The sequence below is a fragment of the Pempheris klunzingeri genome, chromosome 1 (genome assembly GCF_042242105.1).
Source record: "Pempheris klunzingeri isolate RE-2024b chromosome 1, fPemKlu1.hap1, whole genome shotgun sequence".
In the NCBI taxonomy this organism is placed as follows: Eukaryota; Metazoa; Chordata; class Actinopteri; order Acropomatiformes; family Pempheridae; genus Pempheris; species Pempheris klunzingeri.
This window is the reverse complement of record NC_092012.1, coordinates 24,329,596-24,349,389: the sequence shown is the minus strand read 5'-3', so window position 1 is coordinate 24,349,389 and position 19,794 is coordinate 24,329,596. Positions and strand designations below refer to the sequence as shown.

Here is a 19,794-nt window from a genome sequence, read left to right as displayed (position 1 = left end):
GACACTTAATTCAAAATGGCCGACTTCCTGTTGGGTTTAGGTCAACGCTCCAAGAGGCTTTTTTGTAGGTCCTATCGTCCCTCATAAGTATACCGACTTTGGTAGATGTAGGTGAAACGTAGCCCGGGGGCTAGTTCGTCAAAGTTTTGTAGGGGGCGCCGTAGAGCCATTTTGGTCCACCCAAACCTGTTAACCCAATAACATTATTCATTGTAGGCCTCCTGACGTGTATGCCAAATTTGGTGAGTGTGCACACATGTTCAAATTTTGATGGCGAAAAAATTTTTCAATTGAAGGTCGGTGCGTCGCCACGCCAACAGCTTTTGACGGAGACTCACGGCGTTCGCTCCAGACCAACATCAACATCTTCTGGCTTTCTTGACCAAATTTGAAGTGGATCTGATCAACTGGCTGGTCTTGAGCCATCATAGCGTAAAATATTAGCATTTCCTGTCACCACTAGGTGGCGCTGTGACTTAGAATGAATATTGACATGTAGACTTGTTCAGGGCGGGAGTCTCATCAGACATGTGAAGTTTGGTGCATATTGGATCACGTACAATGAAGTTATTAACAACTTCCTGTTTGACGGCGAGGGACTGAATTTTGACAGCTCGCCACGCCCAAACCGTTAAAGATTATGGAAAGCCTTTGATAACTTTTCATCCTTGGTATTGTTTCTACCAGCTGACAAAGTTTGAAGTTGATGGCTTCAAACCCCTCTGACTAGTTCGTTCATTTACGACGCCTACCTTTCGCCATAAAATCAAAATAACCGACTTCCTGTTGGGTTCAGGTCATTGGTCCAAATTACTTTTTTGTGCGTCTTGAAGTGATACATGAACCCACCAAATTGCGTACACGTACATAAATTGCAGTTCCGGGGGTAGGGGCTTTAGCGTTTGGGGGCGCTATAGAGCCATTTTGCCACGCCCATTTGTGAGACCCATAAAATACGAAATTTTTCGCCAGGCATGATGCGTGTGCAAATTTTTTCTGACTTTTCGTGCATGTTCAGGCCCTCAAATTTGCGATTGTTTCTGCAGGAGAAAAATAATAATAATAATAATAATAATAATAATAATTCCTTCAATTTCAACTATGTTTTCAGCCCCCTGGTCTCCTGGTTTTTTTCATTTGACGTATTTTTCCAAGGCCTACCTGCTCGGGGACTATGAGGTCCGTACACCTCTTGGTTCTTGGGTACTTGCACGTTTCCTCCCTTTTCCCCCACGCAGTTACAATAGGGTCCTCGCACCGCTTGGTGCTCGGGCCCTAATTAAAGCTGCAAGCAGCGTTGGAGGGCCCTCGCACCTCCGCGCGCGTCGGGCGTGTGGCGGCTCCGTCCCGCCGCCGGACTCCGACCCTTCTACACGAGCCAGAACGTTCATGTAGTTTGGACAGCGCGTGAAGGACTTACACGTCACTATGTTGCGCTATGAAATGGCCGCTAATGACGTCCTGTATTCCTGTATACGAAGTGTTGACTACACTGTGAAGGTCTTGAGGCTTCTCTGACAAAACATGAGCAGTGTGAAACACACTGGAGAATCTACAGTGAACTTGGAAGAGCTTTCGGTTCCATGGCGAGACACAGAACTTTGACAGCTTGCCACGGGCAAAGCGTAAAAGATTATAGAAAGCTTTTGATAACTTTTCATCGTGAATACTGCTTCTACCAGCTGACCGAGTTTGAAGTCGATCGCTTCAACCCCCTCGGACTAGTTCGCTCATTTACGACCCCTATAAATGGCTGAAATTTTGACACTTGATTCAAAATGGCCGACTTCCTGTTGGGTTTAGGTCAACGCTCCAAGAGGCTTTTTTGTAGGTCCTATCGTCCTGCATAAGTATACCGAATTTGGTAGATGTAGGTAAAACGTAGCCCGGGGGCTAGTTCGTCAAAATGTTGTAGGGGGCGCCGTAGAGCCATTTTGCCCCACCCAAACCTGTTAACCCAATACGATTATTCATTTTAGGCCTCCTGACATGTATGCTAAATTTGGTGAGTCTGCACGTATGCGTAAGCGTGGAAATTAAATTCGTATTTCATGGCGAACAGGGCGTCGCCACGGTGACAGCGTTTGGCGAAACCTCAAGCCCTTCATAACTTTGCATTGACCACATCTTGAGAATGTTTGGCTCAAATTTGAGGTGTCTGTGGTTAACCTGCTGAGAGAGAGACGTCCGAGAAAGAAGACATGTACGGCCTCCCGCCAGTAGGTGGCGCTATGACTATGGTTCAAAATGGCCACGTACATGTCTTCAAAGGTGGACAGTCATCAAACTGTATGAATTTGGTGAAGATAGGACCTTGTACAGTGGAGTTACAGCACTTTTAATTCTGATGGCGAAAAAAAAATTTCAATCGACAGTGTCTGCATCGCCACGGCAACAGCTTTTGACACAGAGTCACGGCGTTCGCTCCAGACCAACATCAACATCTTGAGGCTTTCCTAACCAAATTTGAAGTGGATCTGATCAACTGGCTGGTCTTGAGGCATCATAGCGCAAAACATAAAGTTTCCTGTCAGCACCAGGTGGCGCTATGACTTAAAATGAATATTGACATGTAGATGTGTTCGGGGCGGGACTCTCATCAGACATGTGAAGTTTGGTGCATATTGGATCACGTACAGTCAAGTTATTAACAACTTCCTGTTTGACGGCGAGGAACAAACTTTTGACAGCTCGCCACATCCAAACCGTTAAAGATTATACCAAACCTTTAATAACTTTTCATCCTAGATATTGTTTCTATCACCTGACCAAGTTTGAAGTTGATAGCTTCAACCACCTCGGACGAGTTTGTTCATTTACGACCCCTACTTTTCGCCATAAAATCCAAAATGGCCGACTTCCTGTTGGTTTTAAGGCATACCTCCAAGAGACTTTTCTGTGCGTCTTGAAACCATACATATACCCTACAACTTTCGTACATGTACATTATACGCAGTTCCGGGGCTGAGTTTTGGTGGCGCTATAGAGCCAATTTTTCACGCCCGTTTACGAAACCCATGAAATACGAAAATTTTTCATGTGCTTGAATTTTGTGCAAATTTTCCTGACTTTTCGTGCATGTTCAGGCCCCCAAATTAGCCTTTGTTAATACACAAGAAAAATAATAATAATTAAAGCTGCAAGCAGCGTTGGAGGGCCCTCGCACCTCCGCGCGCGTCGGGGCATGCGGCGGCTCTGTCCCGTTGTTGGACTCCGACCCTTCCATGCGCTTTCAGAACGTTCATGTAGTTTGGACAGCGCGTGAAGGACTTACACGTCACTTCCTGCGTCCCCTATGTGGCACTAGAGAACAGTCACTAATCACATCCTGTATTCCAGTATATGAAGTGTTGACTACACTGTGAAAATTTCGTGCAAATCAAATGATCATTGCCATAGACGTGTTACTTCCTGTTTCCACCAGGTGGCGCAATGACTGTGGTCACTAATTGGCATCTAGATGTCTTCAGGCCGGGACTCTTATTAAGCGTGACAAGTTTGAAAGAGATTGGATAATGTACACTGAAGTTACAGCAATTTCCTGTTCCATGGCGAACAGCGTTGCCATGGTGATAGCGTCTGACGAAACGTCACGAACTTCATAAATTTGCATCATCTACATCTTGGGAATGTTTGGATCAAATTTGAGGTGTCTGTGATCAACCTGCTGAGAGAGAAACGTCCGAGAATAAAACATGCACTTCCTCTTGCCACTAGGTGGCGCTATGACTGTGAATGAATATTGACATGTAGACGTGTTCAGGGCGGGACTCTCATCAGACATGTCAAGTTTGGTGCTGATTGGATCATGTACAGTCAAGTTATTAACAATTTCCTGTTTGATGGCGAGTCATGGCGAGACACTGAACTTTGCCAGCTCGCCACGCCCAAACCGTTAAAGATTATATCAAACCTTTGATAACTTTTCATCGTTGATGCCTTCTCTACCAGCTGACCAAGTTTGAAGTCGATCGCTTGAACCCCCTCGGACTAGTTCGTTCATTTACGTCCCCTGTAAATCGCCAAAAATGCGTGAAAAATCAAATATGGCTGACTTCCTGTTGGGTTTAGGTCATCGCTCCAAGAGACTTTTTTGTTCGTCCTGAATAGATACATGAACCCACCGAATTTCGTACATGTACATAAAACGCAGTTCCGGGGCTGAGTTTAGGTGGCGCTACAGAGCCATTTTGCCACGGACATTTGCGAAACCTTTAAAATACGTAATTTTTCGCCATGTCTGAATTTTGTGCAAATTTTGGTGAGTTTTCGTGCATGTTCAGGCCCCCAAATTAGCGATTCATTGTTTATAAAAAGAATAATAATAAATGAATTGTTTTAAGCTTTTAATGTAACTAACCTTGTTAAATGAATTGTCATGTAATAATTGATCATGTCATGCATAAAAAAACATGGATTTTAAAAATGTTTAAATGTGGTGTTCAGTTGTAAATAAAATGTTTAAAAATTATATTCACTCAGTCTTTATTTTTTGCATATAGATCTATCAGTATGCAATTGTCTATCTTTAATTACTAGAATTAACGCACATGTATTGTGTGGAAAAATTCAACTACATTCAATAATTTGATACTAACAGTTTTTGTACTAAATACATCATTGTTAAATCAATTCATATATAACAACTTTACAAGAAAGTACTGTCACGATGATATTTGGAAACATATTAATTTAAAGATCATATTTGTACAACTGCTTCATCCCATTGCCAGAAGCAAACACTTCTACGCAACCAGTGCATGAACCTTCCTGAACATGTTCCTTCCTGAAACCCCTATGTTGTGCGTGAGAAGAACTGCTAGTTTTTCTTATATTCCAGCAAAGAAAGTGTTGACTACAATGTTCAGGTCTTGAGGCATTTCTGAGTAAAATGACACTGGATGATCCAGACTGAAATTACAACAACTCAACAACTTTTTGAACTTTGACAGCTCGCCCACCCAAATCGTACAAGTTCTGTAGAAACCTTGAAGAACTCTGCATTGTTAATATTGTTTCTACCAATGCACCTAGTGAACTCAATACCTTCAAACCTATCTGAGAAGTTACATCATTTACAACCCCTATAAATTGCCAAGACACTAAACTTTAACTTTGACAGGTCAACACAGGCAAACCGTAAAAGATTATATAAAACCCTTGATAACTTTTCATCTTGAATAGTGTTTCTACCAGCTGACCGAGTTTGAAGTCGATCGCTTCAACCCCCTCGGACTAGCTCGCTCATTTACAACCCCTATAAATGGCTGAAATTTTGACACTTAATTCAAAATGGCAGACTTCCTGTTGGGTTTAGGTCAACGCTCCAAGAGGCTTTTTTGTTGGTCCTATCGTCCCGCATAAGTATACCGAATTTGGTAGATGTAGGTAAAACGTAGGCCGAGGGCTAGTTCGTCAAAGTTTTGTAGGGGGCGCCGTAGAGCCATTTTGGCCCATCCAAATCTGTTAACCCAATAAGATTATTCATTGTAGGCCTCCTGACGTGTATGCCAAATTTGGTGAGTGTGCACGCATGTGTAAGCTCGGAAATTAAATTCGTTTTTCATGGCGAACGAGGCGTCGCCACGGCAACAGCGTTTGGCGAAACCTCAAGCCCTTCATACCTTTGCATCAACCACATCTTGAGAATGTTTGGCTCAAATTTGAGGTGTCTGTGGTTAACCTGCTGAGAGAGAGACGTCTGAGAAAGAAGACATATACGGCCTCCCGCCAGTAGGTGGCGCTATGACTATGGTTCAAAATGGCCACGTACATGTCTTCAAAGGTGGACAGTCATCAAACTGTATGAATTTGCTGAAGATAGGACCTTGTACAGTGGAGTTACAGCACTTTTAATTCTGATGGCGAAAAAAAAAATTCAATCGACAGTGTCTGCATCGCCACGGCAACAGCTTTTGACGGAGAGTCACGGCGTTCGCTCCAGACCAACATCAATATCTTGAGGCTTTCCTAACCAAATTTTAAGTGGATCCGATCAACTGGCTGGTCTTGAGGCATCATAGCGCAAAACATAAAGTTTCCTGTCAGCACCAGGTGGCGCTATGACTTAAAATGAATATTGACATGTAGATGTGTTCGGGGCGGGACTCTCATCAGACATGTGAAGTTTGGTGCATATTGGATCACGTACAGTCAAGTTATTAACAACTTCCTGTTTGACGGCGAGGCACAAACTTTTGACAGCTCGCCACGTCCAAACCGTTAAAGATTATACCAAACCTTTAATAACTTTTCATCCTTGATATTATTTCTAACAGCTGACCAAGTTTGAAGTCGATCGCTTCAACCCCCTCAAACTAGTTCGTTCATTTACGAACCCTACTTTTTAACATAAAATCCAAAATGGCCGACTTCCTGTTGGGTTTAGGTCATTGGTCCAAATTACTTTTTTGTGCGTCTTTAAGTGCTACATGAACCCACCAAATTGCGTACACGTACATAAATTGCAGTTCCGGGGGTAGGGGTTTTAGTGTTAGGGGGCGCTATAGAGCCATTATGCCACGCCCATTTGTGAGACCCATTAAATACGAAATTTTTCGCCAGGCCTGATGCGTGTGCAAATTTTCCTGACTTTTCGTGCATGTTCAGGCCCCCAAAAATGCATGTTTTGTGGTAAAAAAATAAAAAGAATAATAATAATAATAATTCCTTCAATTTCAACTATGTTTTCGGCCCCCTGGTCTCCTGGTTTTTTTCATTTGACGTATTTTTCCCAGGCCTACCTGCTCAGGGACTATGAGGTCCGTACACCTCTTGGGTCTTGGGTTCTGGCCCGTTTTCCTCCCTTGCTCGTTTTCCCCCACGCAGTTTCAATAGGGTCCTCGCACCGCTTGGTGCTCGGGCCCTAATAATAATAATAATCCACACAGTTTCAACTATGTTTCGAGCCCCCTGGTTGGCTGGTTTTTTGCCATGTCGCGTATTTTTTCGAGGCCTACCTGCTCGGGGACTGTGAGGTCCGTACACCTCTTGGTTCTTGGGTACTTGCACGTTTCCTCCCTTTTCCCCCACGCAGTTTCAATAGGGTCCTCGCACCGCTTGGTGCTCGGGCCCTAATAATAATAATTCCTTCAGTTTCAACTATGTTTTCGGCCCCCTGGTCACCTGGTTTTTTCCATTTGACATATTTTTCCGAGGCCTACCTGCTCGAGGACTGTGAGGTCCGTACACCTCTTGGTTCTTGGGTACTGGCCCGTTTTCCTCCCTTGCACGTTTTCCCCCACGCAGTTTCAATAGGGTCCTCGCACCGCTTGGTGCTCGGGCCCTAATAATAATAATAATAATAATAATAATTCCTTCAGTTTCAACTATGTTTTCGGCCCCCTGGTCACCTGGTTTTTTCCATTTGACATATTTTTCCCAGGCCTACCTGCTCGAGGACTGTGAGGTCCGTACACCTCTTGGTTCTTGGGTACTGGCCCGTTTTCCTCCCTTGCTCGTTTTCCCCCACACAGTTACAATAGGGTCCTCGCACCGCTTGGTGCTCGGGCCCTAATAATAATAATAATTAAAGCTGCAAGCAGCGTTGGAGGGCCCTCGCACCTCCGCGCGCGTCGGGCGAGAGGCGGCTCCGTCCCGCTGCCGGACTCCGACCCTTCCACACGAGCCAGAACGTTCATGTAGTTTGGACAGCGCGTGAAGGACTTACACGTCACTATGTTGCGCTATGAAACGGCCGCTAATGACGTCCTGTATTCCTGTATACGAAGTGTTGACTACACTGTGAAGGTCTTGAGGCTTCTCTGACAAAACATGAGCAGTGTGAAACACACTGGAGAATCTACAGTGAACTTGGAAGAGCTTTTGGTTCCATGGCGAGACACAGAACTTTGACAGCTTGCCACGGGCAAAGCGTAAAAGATTATAGAAAGCTTTTGATAACTTTTCATCGTGAATACTGCTTCTACCAGCTGACCGAGTTTGAAGTCGATCGCTTCAACCCCCTCGGACTAGTTCGCTCATTTACGACCCCTATAAATGGCTGAAATTTTGACACTTGATTCAAAATGGCCGACTTCCTGTTGGGTTTAGGTCAACGCTCCAAGAGGCGTTTTTGTAGGTCCTATCGTCCTGCATAAGTATACCGAATTTGGTAGATGTAGGTAAAACGTAGCCCGGGGGCTAGTTCGTCAAAATGTTGTAGGGGGCGCCGTAGAGCCATTTTGCACCACCCAAACCTGTTAACCCAATACGATTATTCATTTTAGGCCTCCTGACATGTATGCTAAATTTGGTGAGTCTGCACGTATGCGTAAGCGTGGAAATTAAATTCGTATTTCATGGCGAACAGGGCGTCGCCACGGTGACAGCGTTTGGCGAAACCTCAAGCCCTTCATAACTTTGCATTGACCACATCTTGAGAATGTTTGGCTCAAATTTGAGGTGCCTGTGGTTAACCTGCTGAGAGAGAGACGTCCGAGAAAGAAGACATGTACGGCCTCCCGCCAGTAGGTGGCGCTATGACTATGGTTCAAAATGGCCACGTACATGTCTTCAAAGGTGGACAGTCATCAAACTGTATGAATTTGGTGAAGATAGGACCTTGTACAGTGGAGTTACAGCACTTTTAATTCTGATGGCGAAAAAAAAATTTCAATCGACAGTGTCTGCATCGCCACGGCAACAGCTTTTGACGGAGAGTCACAGCGTTCGCTCCAGACCAACATCAACATCTTGAGGCTTTCCTGACCAAATTTGAAGTGGATCCGATCAACTGGCTGGTCTTGAGGCATCATAGCGCAAAACATAAAGTTTCCTGTCAGCACCAGGTGGCGCTATGACTTAAAATGAATATTGACATGTAGATGTGTTCGGGGCGGGACTCTCATCAGACATGTGAAGTTTGGTGCATATTGGATCACGTACAGTCAAGTTATTAACAACTTCCTGTTTGATGGCGAGGCACAGAATTTTTGACAGCTCGCCACGCCCAAACCGTTAAAGATTATATCAAACCTTTAATAACTTTTCATCCTTGATATTGTTTGTACCAGCTGACCAAGTTTGAAGTCGATGGCTTCAAAGCCCTCGGACTAGTTCGTTCATTTACGACCCCTACTTTTTGCCATAAAATCAAAATAACTGACTTCCTGTTGGGTGTAGGTCATTGGTCCAAATTACTTTTTTGTGCGTCTTGAAGTATTACATGAACCCACCAAATTGCGTACACGTACATAAATTGCAGTTCCGGGGGTAGGGACTTTAGCGTTTGGGGGCGCTATAGAGCCACTTTGCCACGCCCATTTGTTACACCCATAAAATACGAAATTTTTCGCCAGGACTGATGCGTGTGCAAATTTTCCTGACTTTTCGTGCATGTTCAGGCCCTCAAATTTGCGATTGTTTCTGCAGGAGAAAAATAATAATAATAATTCCTTCAATTTCAACTATGTTCCGAGCCCCCTGGTTGGCCGTTTTTTTGCCATGTCGCGTCTTTTTTCGAGGCCTACCTGCTCGGGGGCTGTGAGGTCCGTACACCTCTTGGTTCTTGGGTACTTGCACGTTTTCCTCCCTTGCTCGTTTTCCCCCACACAGTTACAATAGGGTCCTCGCACCGCTTGGTGCTCGGGCCCTAATTAAAGCTGCAAGCAGCGTTGGAGGGCCCTCGCACCTCCGCGCTCGTCGGGGGGTGCGGCGGCTCCGTCCCGCCGCCGGACTCCGACCCTTCCACGCGGCTCAGAACGTGCGTGTAGTTTGGACAGCGCGTGAAGGAGTTACACGTCACTTCCCGCGTCCCCCATGTTGCGCTAGAAAACGGCCACTAATGATGTCCTGTATTCCAGTATATGAAGTGTTGACTACACTGTGAAGGTCTTGAGGCTTTTCAGAGAAAACATGAGAAGTGTGAAACACACTGGAGAATCTACAGTCAACTTAGAAGAACTTTTGGTGCCATGGCGGGACACTGAACTTTGACAGCACGCCACGCCCAAACCGTAAAAGATTATATAAAGCTTTTGATAACTTTTCATCTTGAATAGTGTTTCCACCAGCTGACCGAGTTTGAAGTCGATCGCTTCGACCCCCTCGGACTAGTTCGCTCATTTACGACCCCTATAAATGGCTGAAATTTTGACACTTAATTCAAAATGGCCGTCTTCCTGTTGGGTTTAGGTCAATGCTCCAAGAGGCTTTTTTGTAGGTCCTATCGTCCCGCATAAGTATACCGAATTTGGTAGATGTAGGTAAAACGTAGCCCCGGGTCTAGTTCATCAAAGTTTTGTAGGGGGCGCCGTAGAGGCATTTTGCCCCACCCAAGCCTGTTAACCCAATAACATTATTCATTGTAGGCCTCCTGACGTGTATGCCAAATTTGGTGAGTGTGCACACATGTTCAAATTTTGATGGCGAAAAAAATTTTCAATTGAAGGTCGGTGCGTCGCCACGCCAACAGCTTTTGACGGAGACTCACGGCGTTCGCTCCAGACCAACATCAACATCTTCTGGCTTTCTTGACCAAATTTGAAGTGGATCTGATCAACTGGCTGGTCTTGAGCCATCATAGCGTAAAATATTAGCATTTCCTGTCACCACTAGGTGGCGCTGTGACTTAGAATGAATATTGACATGTAGACTTGTTCAGGGCGGGAGTCTCATCAGAAATGTGAAGTTTGGTGCATATTGGATCACGTACAATGAAGTTATTAACAACTTCCTGTTTGACGGCGAGGGACTGAATTTTGACAGCTCGCCACGCCCAAACCGTTAAAGATTATGGAAAGCCTTTGATAACTTTTCATCCTTGGTATTGTTTCTACCAGCTGACAAAGTTTGAAGTTGATGGCTTCAAACCCCTCGGACTAGTTCGTTCATTTACGACGTCTACCTTTCGCCATAAAATCAAAATAACCGACTTCCTGTTGGGTTCAGGTCATTGGTCCAAATTACTTTTTTGTGCGTCTTGAAGTGATACATGAACCCACCAAATTGCGTACACGTACATAAATTGCAGTTCCGGGGGTAGGGGCTTTAGCATTTGGGGGCGCTGTAGAGCCATTTTGCCACGCCCATTTGTGAGACCCATAAAATACGAAATTTTTCGCCAGGCCTGATGCGTGTGCAAATTTTTTCTGACTTTTCGTGCATGTTCAGGCCCTCAAATTTGCGATTGTTTCTGCAGGAGAAAAATAATAATAATTAAAGCTGCAAGCAGCGTTGGAGGGCCCTCGCACCTCTGTGTGCGTCGGGGCGTGCAGAGACTCCGCCCCTTCCACGCGGCTCAGATCGTTCATGTAGTTTGGACAGCGCGTGAAGGACTTACACGTCACTTCCTGCGTCCCCTACGTTACCCTAGAAAACGGCCGCTAATGACGTCCTATATTCCAGTATATGAAGTGTTGACTACACTGTGAAGGTCTTGAGGCTTTTGTGACTAAACAGGAGAAGTGTGAAACACACTGGGTAACCTACAGTGAACTTGGAAGAACTTTCGGTGCCATGGCGAGACACAGAACTTTGACAGCTCGCCACGCCCAAACCGTTAAAGATAATATAAAGCTTTTGATGAACTTTTCATCTTTAATATTTGTCCTGCCAGCTGACCAAGTTTGAAGTCGATCGCTTCAATCACCTCGGAGTAGTTCGCTCATTTACGACCCCTATAAACCGCTGAAATTTTGACAGTTAATTCATGTTACTTTCTGTTGCCACAAGGTGGCGCTGTGACTTAGAATGAATATTGATATGTAGACGTGTTCAGGGCAAGACTCTCATCAGACATGTGAAGTTTAGTGCATATTGGATCACGTACAGTCAAGTTATTAACAACTTCCTGTTTGACGGTGAGGCACCGAATTTTGAGAGCTCGCCACGCCCAAACCGTTAAAGATTACAGAAACCCTTTGATAACTTTTCATCCTTGAGATTGTTTCTACCAGCTGACCAAGTTTGAAGTCGATGGCTTCAACCCCCTCGGACTAGTTCATTCATTTACGACCCCTATTTATCGCAGCAATTTTGACACTTAATTCAAAATGGCCGACTTCCTGTTGGGTTTAGGTCAATGCTCCAAGAGGCTTTTCTGTAGGTCCTATCGTCTCGCATAAGTGTACCGAATTTGGTACATGTAGGTAAAACGTAGCCCGGGGGCTAGTTCGTCAAAGTTTTCTAGGGGGCGCCGTAGAGCCATTTTGGCCCACCCAAACCTGTTAACCCAATAAGATTATTCATTTTAGGGCTCCTGACATGTATGCCAAATTTGGTGAGTGTGCACGCATGCGTAAGCTTTGAAATTAAATTCGTTTTTCATGGCGAACAAGGCGTCGCCATGGTGACAGCGTTTGGCGAAACCTCAAGCCCTTAATAAATTTGCACCGGCCACGTCTTGAGAATCTTTGGCCCAAATTTGAGGTGTCTGTGGTTAACCTGCTGAGAGAGAGATGTCCAAGAAAGAAGACATGTACCTCCTCCCGCCAGTAGGTGGCGCTATGACTATGGTTCAAAATGGCCACGTACATGTCTTCAGAGCCGGACAGTCATCAAACTGTATGAATTTGGTGAAGATAGGACCTTGTACAGTGGAGTTACAGCACTTTTAATTCTGATGGCGAAAAAAAAATGTCACTCGACAGTGTCTGCGTCGCCATGGCAACAGCTTTTGACGGAGACTCACGGTGTTCGCTCCAGACCAACATCAACATCTTGAGGCTTTCCTGACCAAATTTGAAGTAGATCCGATCAACTGACTGGTCTTGAGCCATCATAGCATAAAACATAAAGTTTCCTGTCACCACCAGGTGGCGCTGTGATTTAGAATGAATATTGACATGTAGATGTGTTCGGGGCGGGACTCTCATCAGACATGTGAAGTTTGGTGCATATTGGATCACGTACAGTCAAATTATTAACAACTTCCTGTTTGACGGCGAGGCACAAAATTTTGAGAGCTCGCCACGTCCAAACCGTTAAAGATTATACCAAACCTTTAATAACTTTTCATCCTTGATATTGTTTCCACCAGCTGACCAAGTTTGAAGTCGATTGCTTCAACCCCCTCGGACTAGTTCGTTCATTTACGACCCCTACTTTTTGCCATAAAATCCAAAATGGCCGACTTCCTGTTGGTTTTAAGGCATACCTCCAAGAGACTTTTCTGTGCGTCTTGAAGCGATACATATACCCTACAACTTTCGTACATGTAGATAATACGCAGTTCCGGGCTTCGTGCATGTTCAGGCCCTCAAATTTGCGTTTGTTTCGGTACAAGGAAAATAATAATAATAATAATAATTCCTTCAGTTTCAACTATGTTTCTGGCCCCCTGGTCGCCTGGTTTTTTTCATTTGACGTATTTTTTCGAGGCCTACCTGCTCGGGGTCTATGAGGTCCGTACACTTCTTGGTTCTTGGGTACTTGCACGTTTTCCTCCCTTGCTCGTTTTCCCCCACACAGTTACAATAGGGTCCTCGCACCGCTTGGTGCTCGGGCCCTAATAATTCCTTCAATTTCAACTATGTTCCGAGCCCCCTGGTTGGCCGTTTTTTTGCCATGTCGCGTCTTTTTTCGAGGGTCCGTACACCTCTTGGTTCTTGGGTACTTGCACGTTTTCCTCCCTTGCTCGTTTTCCCCCACACAGTTACAATAGGGTCCTCGCACCGCTTGGTGCTCGGGCCCTAATAATTCCTTCAATTTCAACTATGTTCCGAGCCCCCTGGTTGGCCGTTTTTTTGCCATGTCGCGTCTTTTTTCGAGGCCTACCTGCTCGGGGGCTGTGAGGTCCGTACACCTCTTGGTTCTTGGGTACTTGCACGTTTTCCTCCCTTGCTCGTTTTCCCCCACACAGTTACAATAGGGTCCTCGCACCGCTTGGTGCTCGGGCCCTAATAATAATAATAATAATAATTCCTTCAGTTTCAACTATGTTTTCGGCCCCCTGGTCACCTGGTTTTTTCCATTTGACATATTTTTCCGAGGCATACCTGCTCGAGGACTGTGAGGTCCGTACACCTCTTGGTTCTTGGGTACTGGCCCGTTTTCCTCCCTTGCACGTTTTCCCCCACGCAGTTTCAATAGGGTCCTCGCACCGCTTGGTGCTCGGGCCCTAATAATAATAATAATAATAATAATAATAATTCCTTCAGTTTCAACTATGTTTTGGGCCCCCTGGTCGCCTGGTTTTTTTCATTTGACGTATTTTTTCGAGGCCTACCTGCTCGGGGACTGTGAGGTCCGTACACCTCTTGGTTCTTGGGTACTTGCACGTTTTCCTCCCTTGCTCGTTTTCCCCTTCGGGTTTCAATAGGGTCCTCGCACCGCTTGGTGCTCGGGCCCTAATAATAATAATAATAATAATAATAATTCCTTCAGTTTCAACTATGTTTTCGGCCCCCTGGTCGCCTGGTTTTTTTCATTTGACATATTTTTTCGAGGCCTACCTGCTCGGGGCCTGTGAGGTCCGTACACCTCTCGGTTCTTGGGTACTTGCACGTTTTCCTCCCTTGCTCGTTTTCCCCTTCGGGTTTCAATAGGGTCCTCGCACCGCTTGGTGCTCGGGCCCTAATAATAATAATCCACACAGTTTCAACTATGTTTCGAGCCCCCTGGTTGGCTGGTTTTTTGCCATGTTGCGTATTTTTTCGAGGCCTACCTGCTCGGGGACTGTGAGGTCCGTACACCTCTTGGTTTTTCGGTACTGGCCCGTTTTCCTCCCTTGCTCGTTTTTCCCCCACGCAGTTTCAATAGGGTCCTCGCACCGCTTGGTGTCGGGCCCTAATAATAATAATCCACACAGTTTCAACTATGTTTCGAGCCCCCTGGTTGGCTGGTTTTTTGCCATGTTGCGTATTTTTTCGAGGCCTACCTGCTCGGGGCCTATGAGGTCCGTACACCTCTTGGTTTCTGGGTACTGGCCCATTTTCCTCCCTTGCACGTTTTTCCCCCACGCAGTTTCAATAGGGTCCTCGCACCGCTTGGTGCTCGGGCCCTAATAATTCCTTCAGTTTCAACTATGTTTTCGGCCCCCTGGTCACCTGGTTTTTTCCATTTGACATATTTTTCCCAGGCCTACCTGCTCGAGGACTGTGAGGTCCGTACACCTCTTTGTTCTTGGGTACTGGCCCGTTTTCCTCCCTTGCACGTTTTCCCCCACGCAGTTTCAATAGGGTCCTCGCACCGCTTGGTGCTCGGGCCCTAATAATAATAATAATAATCCACACAGTTTCAACTATGTTTCGAGCCCCCTGGTTGGCTGGTTTTTTGCCATGTCGCGTATTTTTTCGAGGCCTACCTGCTCGGGGCCTATGAGGTCCGTACACCTCTTGGTTTCTGGGTACTGGCCCGTTTTCCTCCCTTGCACGTTTTTCCCCCACGCAGTTTCAATAGGGTCCTCGCACCGCTTGGTGCTCGGGCCCTAATAATAATCCACACAGTTTCAACTATGTTTCGAGCCCCCTGGTTGGCTGGTTTTTTGCCATGTTGCGTATTTTTCCGAGGCCTACCTGCTCGGGGCCTGTGAGGTCCGTACACCTCTTGGTTTCTGGGTACTGGCCCGTTTTCCTCCCTTGCACGTTTTTCCCCCACGCAGTTTCAATAGGGTCCTCGCACCGCTTGGTGCTCGGGCCCTAACAATCCACACAGTTTCAACTATGTTTCGAGCCCCCTGGTTGGCTGGTTTTTTGCCATTTGACGTATTTTTTCGAGGCCTACCTGCTCGGGGCCTGTGAGGTCCGTACACCTCTTGGTTCTTGGGTTCTGGCCCGTTTTCCTCCCTTGCTCGTTTTCCTCCTCGGGTTTCAATAGGGTCCTCGCACCGCTTGGTGCTCGGGCCCTAATAATAATAATCCACACAGTTTCAACTATGTTTCGAGCCCCCTGGTTGGCTGGTTTTTTGCCATGTTGCGCATTTTTTCGAGGCCTACGTGCTCGGGGCCTATGAGGTCCGTACACCTCTTGGTTTCTGGGTACTGGCCCGTTTTCCTCCCTTGCACGTTTTTCCCCCACGCAGTTACAATAGGGTCCTTGCACCGCTTGATGCTCGGGCCCTAATAATTCCTTCAGTTTCAACTATGTTTTCGGCCCCCTGGTCACCTGGTTTTTTTCATTCCACGTATTTTTCCCAGGCCTACCTGCTCGGGGCCTATGAGGTCCGTACACCTCTTGGTTCTTGGGTACTGGCCCGTTTTCCTCTCTTGCACGTTTTTCCCCCACGCAGTTTCAATAGGGTCCTCGCACCGCTTGGTGCTCGGGCCCTAACTAGCTTAAAGGCAGGGTCTGTAACATTGGAGAAACTGTCAAGAGTGGGTAGTTTTTGAAATTATTCAACCGAAAAAAAATACCACTACTTCCCTTCAGCCTCCCTCCGAAGCCATTCCCCAAAAACACAGGAATTCACACTGCTTTAATACGTCTGGAGGACAAGTCCATGATAATGATGAGAAACCGGCTGCCACCACTGTTGGTCCATGCCTGGATCTCTCATTCATTTTGTACAGAACCGCTAACAACTCTCTAAGTTTTTCAACAAATAAACAACTATAGCTATAAACAACTGAATGCTATAATCACATAAACACATGCAGAATAGCGGTCATGAATGTAACATTACCTTGAGCTCATAGTTACTGCTATAGTGTATATGGCTTAGAATGTATTCAAAATTATGCCAAACGCATACAGAAATTACACTCACTTCTGGATTCATCAGAAATAATCAGTATTTATTTAAAGAAAAACAGGATTTAATCTTGAGGGCATCACTCCTTTTAAAAGGAGAATGTGATTAATGTAATTAACCAAATTAATAATTATTATTAATTAAGTCACTAAGGTTGTTGGTAAAGTTCTTGGCTCAAGTGATCATAACATGCATCATGCACAAACGGCAGAATCAGGTTACTTGTAAGAATATATATGATGTGCAGGTTCAAACCCTTTCTCAAGGGAAGGAAGCTGCTCAATCGGCCAAAATTAAAGCTGCAAGTGGCATCAAGCTAGTTTCAGACTTCATAAAGCCAAGAAAAGTCACTTCAGTTTATGCTCATTTTCAAGTTTCATACTTGTATTGGGATCCTACTAGAATAGGTTTACATGGTAAACTGTAGGTCTGTAGGCACACCAGGGACACACAAATATGTTGAAATGATATTAAAAAGCGCTCTTTGTATAATATAGGTGCGCCCATGCAACAGTGCTAGCTAAAACATACAGCAGGTCTCTGATGTATGCAGAGGCTGAGGCTGGACCAGGTTAGGATTGACTGACCTGTTTTTGACTCCTCTTCTTCCAGCTCCTTGGCCTCTTCAGCTGTGGCAAGACAGAGGAGCCATTGTCAATGGTACAAAGGCAGGTACACAAAGCTCAAAGGACATGCAGTGGTGAGAGAGCTACGTCGATGATGCTCCACACAGTTGTGCCCCCACCACATTCCGCACACACGAGTACACACAGAGACATACACATCCCCCTTGACCTCTTATTCAGCCCTTTCACAGAGACAATAATCACGTTAGGCTTTAGCTGCTGGCTGTCTGAAAACCCACTGAGTAAGAGAGGCAACCCAGTGACTGCTATCAATTACATATCAAAGTGTGCATGCATGTGAATGTTCGGACACAAATACAGGCTAAAACCAAGCCAGAGACAGAGTATCCTAGCGGCTGATATTAATTCAGATCCACTGTTTAGTGTCTGAACAAAATTAAATCTCAAGGCAGCACAGTTTCATTCATTCATTAATTTAATTAATTTATATTGTTGTATGTTCTTGTATAAAAATTATTACAGCAGCAGAACATGATGAGTTTCCATAATCAAACAGCCTATATATGCGTACATGCACAAGACTAGTCACACTCCAATCTTGGAACCTGCTATAATCTGATGATGATTTAGCCTCTGGACAATTGGCCAATGTTTCGGGGCTTCCAGTGTAGCCAGTGAATATCTGGATCAGGAAATATACGGGAAAGACTTCCTCTTCCATGCACATCAGTGTTTAAACCATTTGAAAGCCAATAAAGAAAAATGGGCTAATAAATAGCTAAATCACCATCAGACAGTGGCTGATGGGTTCTGAGATTGCATTTCACCCATTACATTCTGTCTCTTTGGATGCAACCAAAGTCCACTTGAACATGATTTGTCAATACTACACAGACAACAAATGGACTGCAAACGGAAACCAAAATGCTACTAATACCAAAATCTTATCCCTTGTCTACAGATTCTGCTTTCTCATACAGATATCTGTTTATGGAGATTAACCTATGCCACATTCTGTAGTTTTGCTTCCTTTGTATTACTGTATTTTGAGATATCATAAAAATCAAATATTACTGTGATATTAATTATGTTGTCATTAAACATTATCATTAGACATCAGGTTTCAGTAATATAGCTTCACAATTGAGGTGATTATTATTTTTTTTTTTATCTCTGCAGACTAGTGCCAAGATAATATTTTCTAACTTTTTACAACAAAATTTTGAAACTTTGAACTAAATGTCTAGAATGTCATTTTGAGTTAACCTGTGACTAATGTGTACACTTTGAGATTAAATACCACAAAGCTCCTTGAAACCATCTCCAGAATTGTGGTGTAACATCCGCGTGGGCCTGTTTACCTTCACTGTTTCATTAAATACAGTTCAAATAGACCAACAGTCCCACTGTGGCAGCAGTGGTAATGCTTTGAGGTGAAGGGCTTTGATCAGAGAGTGAGGCACATTTATAGGCATTTTAAAGTCAGGGTGAAAACCAGGGCATCCACTGGGCAGGGAGTGAGACCTGCTTCCCTTGTACATTCAAACAGTAACAATTTTATGCTCATACTGGCTGCATCCCAAATGTGTGGGGGTAAGAAGAGTGGTTATGGTTTGAACACAAAAGATGGATTAACAACTGAAATGACGGGAGACTAAATACCTTCCTTTTTGATGAGGCATATAGTTTAGGGCTGGCTCAGGCCTTGGAGCAGCCCCTAGTTATGCTGCTATAGGCTTAGACTGCCAGGGGACTCCTTTGATGCACTGGGCTCCTCTATCCTCCTCTTCCTCTCCATCATTATGTCTCATGTCCGCTTAATGTCTGCTACTAACTTGCTATCTTCCCCGGAGCTTTTCTCATCTCTCAGGTTCCTGTGGATCCTGGTCCTGGTTCTCCTGCTGTGGTTCTCTGGCTTCATGAATCACTGCTGCAGATCGTCGGCCACTCGTCATGTTTTTCAATTATTACCATATTGCTATTTTTTTTTGTCACACTCCTGTTGTTAGTGCTATAGTTGCTGTTAGTATGTTGGTTGCTGTTTGTGTTGTCTCCATCTCTCTGTCTCTCTCTCTGTCCAACCTCCACCCAACACGGACCCTGACAGAAAGCCGCCCACATTGAGCCTGGGTCTGTTCGAGGTTTCTTCCCGTTAAAGGGGAGTTTTTCCTGCCACTGTCGCTCAATATAATATCTGATGCTGCTCATGTGGGGATTCTTGAATCCTTAATTTTGAATTCCTGAATCGTTGGGTCTCCCTCTTAATTAAAGAGTTTGGTCTAAACCTGCTCTTTATGGAAATCGTCTTGAGATAACGCTGTTATGAATTGGCGCTCTATAAAAAAAGATTGATTGATTGATTGAGATCCAACAGGATGTCTGCCATTTTAGATTAAATTTGCAATTGCACAGTCAAGCCATTCACAGGTATCATACTTACATACAACAAACTTCTGTAAAAGAATTTACTTGTGTGACTTCAAATTTTATGAAAGGAGCTTGCCAGGCCATGGCAGTCAATTTTGCCAAAAACATAGAATAGGAAGTTGAGTTGTTGTAACTCAAACAAAGCTGCTC

At 44.8% G+C, this 19,794-nt stretch overlaps 1 protein-coding gene across 1 annotated transcript in view; it reads right to left on the bottom strand.

The window, feature by feature from the left end:
• The window catches only part of cd276 (CD276 molecule), a 553,579-nt gene that overhangs the window by 122,566 nt on the left and 411,219 nt on the right, over positions 1 to 19,794 (bottom strand). The window contains exon 6 of the mRNA XM_070829325.1: positions 17,218 to 17,259. Within this exon, the coding sequence (XP_070685426.1) occupies positions 17,218 to 17,259 (42 nt within the window). The remainder of the gene's footprint in view (positions 1 to 17,217; positions 17,260 to 19,794) is intronic.